The sequence below is a fragment of the Podarcis melisellensis genome (genome assembly GCF_964234715.1).
Source record: "Podarcis melisellensis genome assembly, chromosome: 13".
NCBI lineage: Eukaryota > Metazoa > Chordata > Lepidosauria > Squamata > Lacertidae > Podarcis > Podarcis melisellensis.
Window position 1 is genome coordinate 22,254,018 of NC_138545.1, and position 6,022 is coordinate 22,260,039.

General features: G+C 41.3%; 1 protein-coding gene across 1 annotated transcript; it reads right to left on the bottom strand.

Annotated features, from left to right (window-relative positions):
* Positions 1–549: 549 nt before the first annotated feature.
* Positions 550–5,689, bottom strand: LOC309355050 (vomeronasal type-2 receptor 26-like; the record flags this gene model as incomplete). The annotated part of the gene is made up of 4 exons (XM_081885471.1): positions 550–1,464; positions 2,355–2,481; positions 2,857–3,084; positions 4,853–5,689. 4 exons carry the CDS (start codon positions 5,687–5,689, stop codon positions 563–565), a joined length of 2,094 nt encoding a protein of 697 aa, XP_081741597.1. The 3' UTR covers positions 550–562.
* Between the last annotated feature and the right edge of the window lie 333 nt (positions 5,690–6,022).

The window sequence follows — 6,022 nt, forward strand, 5'->3', positions numbered from 1 at the left end:
AACAATGTAAATAAATAAATAAAAATAATTATTATTGATAGTAAAAATCCTGAGTAAAACCACTGGCAGAGATCACACTTAATACTAATTCATAACTGTTAACTACAGTTTCTAAAACCTTGCAACCAGCATGATTAGCCTCATCTTTCACCAGCTCCAGTCCTGCTTATTTTGGCCATTTGGTATTAACATGTTCCCCAATGGAAAAAGGCATGTACTGCCCAAGGGCAACACGGGGCTCTTTGAAATCCCTCTTGCACAAAGCTCTGATGCCTGCCATTCCTTTCCGCACTCCACCCCTGAAGGATTATGCTTCCATCTAGATTTGAATAATGCAACTGTAGTTTTTAAGGAAGGAGTGTTTCAGTGCTTTTGTAAATGCCAAGTGATTTTTTTTTCCAGCCAAGGAGAATTGAAGAACAGTGAAATGTGTAGAAGGCTTAATATGTATGTACAAATATTCTACTGCATATACAGAAAGAAACGTACACACATACACTACGTTTTGATGAGCAAAGGACATATTTTCTTTCTTTCTTTCTTTCTTTTTTCCTTTCTTTCTTTAGTTTTTCTTCCTCATAAGCTGCTCCCTGTTGTTCAGCTGAGGCCTGAACACAATAATATAACATTTAGGGGAAAAGATGCAACCCAGCAGTCCAGCACCAGAGGCTAAGATAGAGAAGATCTCCACAGCAACCATGTATTTGCCCTTGGTGCTCAGGTAGGATGGAATAAAGGATAGCCAAACACTGCAAAAGACCAACATGCTGAAACTGATGAACTTGGCTTCATTGAAGCTGTCAGGTAATTTCCTGGCCAGGAAAGCGACAATGAAACTAATAATTGCCAGGAAGCCCATATAGCTCAGAACAACATAAAACATTATCACAGACCCCTCATTGCATTCTAGTATAATTTCTTTAGCAACTGAGTAACTGTCTGCATCTGGAAATGGGGGAAAGGTTGCTAGCCACACAATACAGATCCCTGCCTGGACAAAGGAGCAGGAAAGGACAATGGTGTTGGCCAATCCCTTCCCCACCCATCTCCTCATCCGGGATCCAGGTTTGGTGGCCATGAAAGCCAGAACCACAGTGATGGTTTTTGCCAATACACAAGAAACAGCCACTGAGAAGATGATGCCAAAAGTGGTTTGTCGGAGGAGACATGTAAGCTTCTTTGGTTGGCCCAGGAAGAGCAGTGCACAAAGGAAGCAGAGCAGGAGAGAAATGAGGAGAGTGTAGGTGAGGTTCCTGTTGTTTGCAATGACTATGGGAGTGTCATGGTGCTTCACAAATGTACCCAGCACCAGAGCTGTGATCAGAGAAAATGAAAGCAAAAAGCAGACTAAACTGATGCCCAAAGGTTCTTCATAAGACAAGAAGCTTATATCCTTGCGAACACATGCATCTTGGTTCCTGCTTGGATAGTCTTTGGCTGAGCATTTATCACAGTCACTCATATCTGGGGGAAAAGAAAGTTATATATCAGTTATATATTATATATTAATATCATATACAGAACTTATTTTTTTATTATTATTTAGCATTACCTGAAGGTAAAATTAAAATTCTTTGATTTTCTGAAAGAAGTTTATATGCGTTTAATCAAATGTAGACTTATGAAACTAATTGTTGTGCAGTCACAAAGATAATAGCAGATTTGAATTCCTGACACCCAAAAACTTATTTTTATTGAAGAAATTTGATAAAATTAAGTTTCATTCCCTAAGATTACATGCCACCATGTGCTAAGCCAGGTATGATCAGAAAGACATGCTAAATTTATTGCATGTTTGCGAAAGAGCAATGGTAACTGGTTACATAATTAAGTCAGAGAGCTCTCAAAGGAAAACATGAGGCACTGACCTGCATGGTACCTAAATATATAGGGTGCATCAAGGCTACTATTATTTGGGTGTGGGATTAAATCACATATGTGCAAATTCACATTCTGCCATTGAAGTGGATTTAGAGCTCCCGCACAGGAAGCCCCCATCTCAAAAGCATGAACTTTTTAAAATATGGAAAGTGATTGGGAAGTACACTACAAAGTTTGAAATTACATTGGTGTGATGCAAGCTTTTCTCATATTGCCACAAACTAAGCAGAATGAGTACATAATAAACAGCTGCTTCTGTTTTTTCTATAACAAATGGCATGTAAACATTGAGCAAACAAATTAGGATTAAGGTTTAATAAAGAAATTGCTTGGAAGTAACCTCAGTGGATAACACCTGGTTCCCTTGAAAGCAAGTGGACCAGTTAGTCATAACTTAATTTATCCCATTCCTTTTATGGGAAACTCAATGGAATTACTGCATCTGGATCCAAATTTCTGCGTATTTCTCTTACCTTCCTGGTTTGAAATCTTTCCCTCTGGGCATGGGATGCAATCATAGCAGCAAAATGGTTCTCCTTCCTTCACTTTCTTCCTTGATCCTGCGTGACAACTCTCAGTACAGACAGAAAGAGGCCGAACCTAATCAGTAAATGAAGGAGAAACATGATATTCATGAGAATAATACATTTGGAATCAGGTTCTGGAGACCTTCCTTATGTTGCTAAATTGTTACAGCATTTCAGTAAGCTGTAGAACAGCTCTGCAGAGAGTAATTCATCATCGTCTGTATTAAAACAATGAATACAAAGGAGGTATTATACATATTTTACCAGATTGCACGATATTATATCCCTTTGGGATGAAAAGTGTGCACAATTTTATCCTGGAAAAATACATGAATTATTTTGTAACTTTTCTGATTCTCCCGTGAACATTATCTTAGACATCAAAGCACAGAACACTTGCTCATTGAAAAATGAATTTCTTTTGAATTAGCTAACAATTAGTCTCCACCTGATTAAACCATCCATGCCATGTTATGGCATCTTCATGAATGGTGAAGGCTTGGTCTGGAGGAGCTTCAGGATCCATCCTCCCAATTTTTACCCTATGAAAGGAATGGTTGGAGGAAATAACCCAGTTGATCACATCCAAGGTAGATATTACCTCCCCATTCTGATTGAAGGACACTGTGTCTCCAGCACTGTTGTTAAATGAGACACCTCTCAGAAAATGATGGAGCTAGAATCAAAAGAGAGAAGGCAAGCATTTAGAAGAGGGTGGATCTGAATATTTCAAAGAGAGATCTAGTGCAAAGAGTGTAGCCCCGCTGCCTGCAACATACATGTAGCCTATTTGCGGTTGCGCTTTGAGGCCCCCAAGCCCTCCCCCTGAAAATAACTTCACACTGACTTGTAATTTTAGTTTAAGTTATTGGGCAAAATTTAGGCCACAACTTTATTGATTACAGTAAAGTGAGCGGTGTTGGCTTAGGCATTGGCAACGGAGTATCACTGACTCCTGCCTCTCTGTCTGGAAGTCTGAAAGGGTAAACACCAAACGAGGGAGCAACATCGATGAAGACCAACCAAAGTTCACCCCAGGGTTCCTGTGGTCCTGGCATGGCCCTAGCCCCTCAAGCGAATGAGATCTAGGACCCCCAGATTCCTTTACCAGAATACCCTTATTCATGGAAGGGCAGGTGATGGCCGCTTCAATAAACCAACGCCTAACCACAAAACCTTACAAAGTTGTGAGGATTGCATGGGGGTAGGCTAAAACAGTGTTTCCCAACCTTGTGCCTCCAGCTGTTTTTGAACTACAACTCCCATCATCCCTGACTAGCAAGACCAGTGGCAAGGGATGATGGGAATTGTAGTCCAAAAACAGCTGGAGGCACAAGGTTGGGAAACACTGGGCTAAAACAAAGTGGCTACATCCAATCTGCCAAATGGAAAAAAATTCCTACCCAGCCACTGCTTCAAAGCAGACGACCCAATCCAAAGCAAGGCCAAAGCAGCAGCATCTAGAATTAGGGAGGGCGGGTGTTCGGCAGCGCGATGCAAGTTCCCCCAGTTACACTGCGCTTCCGCTTTTATAGTACCCCGGAATCATGCCAACCACCACGATTGGCCCAAACAGTCTGACACGACCCTGGGGCCCAATGGTTAAGGCTTGGGCCACGCCCGGCAACAACTCTCCCAGTGGGGGTGCCTTGGGGGCTGGTATGCAATCAGGACCCTCATTAAGGAGGATCCCATTTCACATAAGGCCTGCAGTGTTTCCTATACTACAATCCACATTAGCCCTGCTAAGGTGTAGGCTAAGGGGTGTGTGTGTGTGTTTGCGTGTGTGTATGTATGTATGGGGTCGAGGAGGGAATCCTATTTGTTTGACAAGCTTCAGGTGGAGAGGGAAGTGTTAATTCCTCCCAGCATCATATTTTAGTGAAAGAGATCATAATTGAGAATTGAGGGTAATAGTGAGAATGAGAAAAGAAATGGATGGGTGTGTGAATAGGTACATAAAGTAGAAAATAAATGTCTTTCTGTGCGTCTGTGCTTGGACAATGTATGCATGTAGAGTATAATGTGGAATGTGTACTGTCCCATCATGCACACTTGGACAGTTATGAAGTACAAGACTGAAGGAAGATACAATCACCCTTTACGACCCAGATATTGCAAACATGGATGCTACAAAAATCAGCTGAATTGCTGGCATATACACTGTTAATAAACAACAAGGAGTAGTGTGCTAAACTTGAAAGACTCCCAAATCAAGTTTCTGTGTTTGCCATACTGTAACAGAATTATGTAAGTATATCTCTGGAAAGTATTATTAAATTTTAGTTTTCAGACAGTGAAGAAAGCAGGATGGTAGCTTGCATGACGGGTAATCTATCCTTTCTAGCTGCCAGGAAGAACAGGGAGGACAAAATGGTTAGTAGTTAGACAAATTGAACACCTAGTATATATTCCATGCAACGTATGGATTTCTTGCCCCTTACCTGCCAAAACGGCTGCTTCTGAAGCTTCTGTCTCCCTCTGCTCACCATTTGTGAGTGTTTGTGTATTGCTAAGGACATGGTATGTAAAGCATGGGCCATGGCAAAGACAGCATTGTAGATACTGTAGCTTTGGCCTTGCACTGTCATTTCAAAGAGAGATGCAGGAAGGTTCTCTAAATTCTCCATTCCTGTGCAGATATCCCCCACCACTTCGTCCAGAATGCGATGGGGAAATACACAAACAAACACATTTTGCCAGAAATCCCAGATGAAATCATCACCTTCTGCATTGAAGGGGTTTCTGCCCTCAACGTATTGATGAAATCCTGGTAGATCATTGGAGTGAATTCTGAAGGTTATGGCACCATTGAATATAGTTGCATCCCAATTGCGCTGAAAGGCCACGGAAATAAACTCCACTTGGGCTGTTGATATCCATACTTTACCTTTTACTTTTGTTTTTGTGCTCCCAAGAATTGATAGATATGGAAGCCATCTCAAAAATATAGTGGTCGAAGCTTCTCCATAAGCCACCACAACATTGGCTTTGCTACCCATCACTATATCATATATTTTAGCCCCCTGTTGCATCAGGGTGTATCCTTCAGTGAGAAAACTAAACTTGGGGATTGTTTCTAGAAAGGCAAAACAAATACCTCTGTTTGAAAAGAGTGGGAGCACTTTTTGTACAAATCTTTCTCCATTGTCATTGTCAACCACAGCGACCCCAATCCACGTCCACCTGAAATGCAGAAGCAAAGAAAGCATCCCTGCAAACTGGTGGCTTTCTGGGGGGGCCATCTGGTAGAAGGGAAGTCCTGGGACTTTAGTATTCATCACCGGAGTGGGACCATATATGAGCTAAAGAGATAATTGTTTGGAGAGAGAGAGAGAGAGAAACACACCCTCCATTAATATAGCAGTTTTATGCAAAGTCAAATGCACTTGGTATTTGCCTTTGGGCACCCATATAAATAGTGCATTCTTCAAAGCAGCAAACATTTTATCTCTCAACTGTACTACCTGAGTGACTAATGATGAAAATGAAGATCCAGGGGAGTCTATTCTGATCAATACTGAAGCGGGATAAAGACACTATCTCCATTCACACAAGGATTTCCATCTGCATCAGCCACCACCCAGTTTTTCTTTAAAACTATCATGGTATTT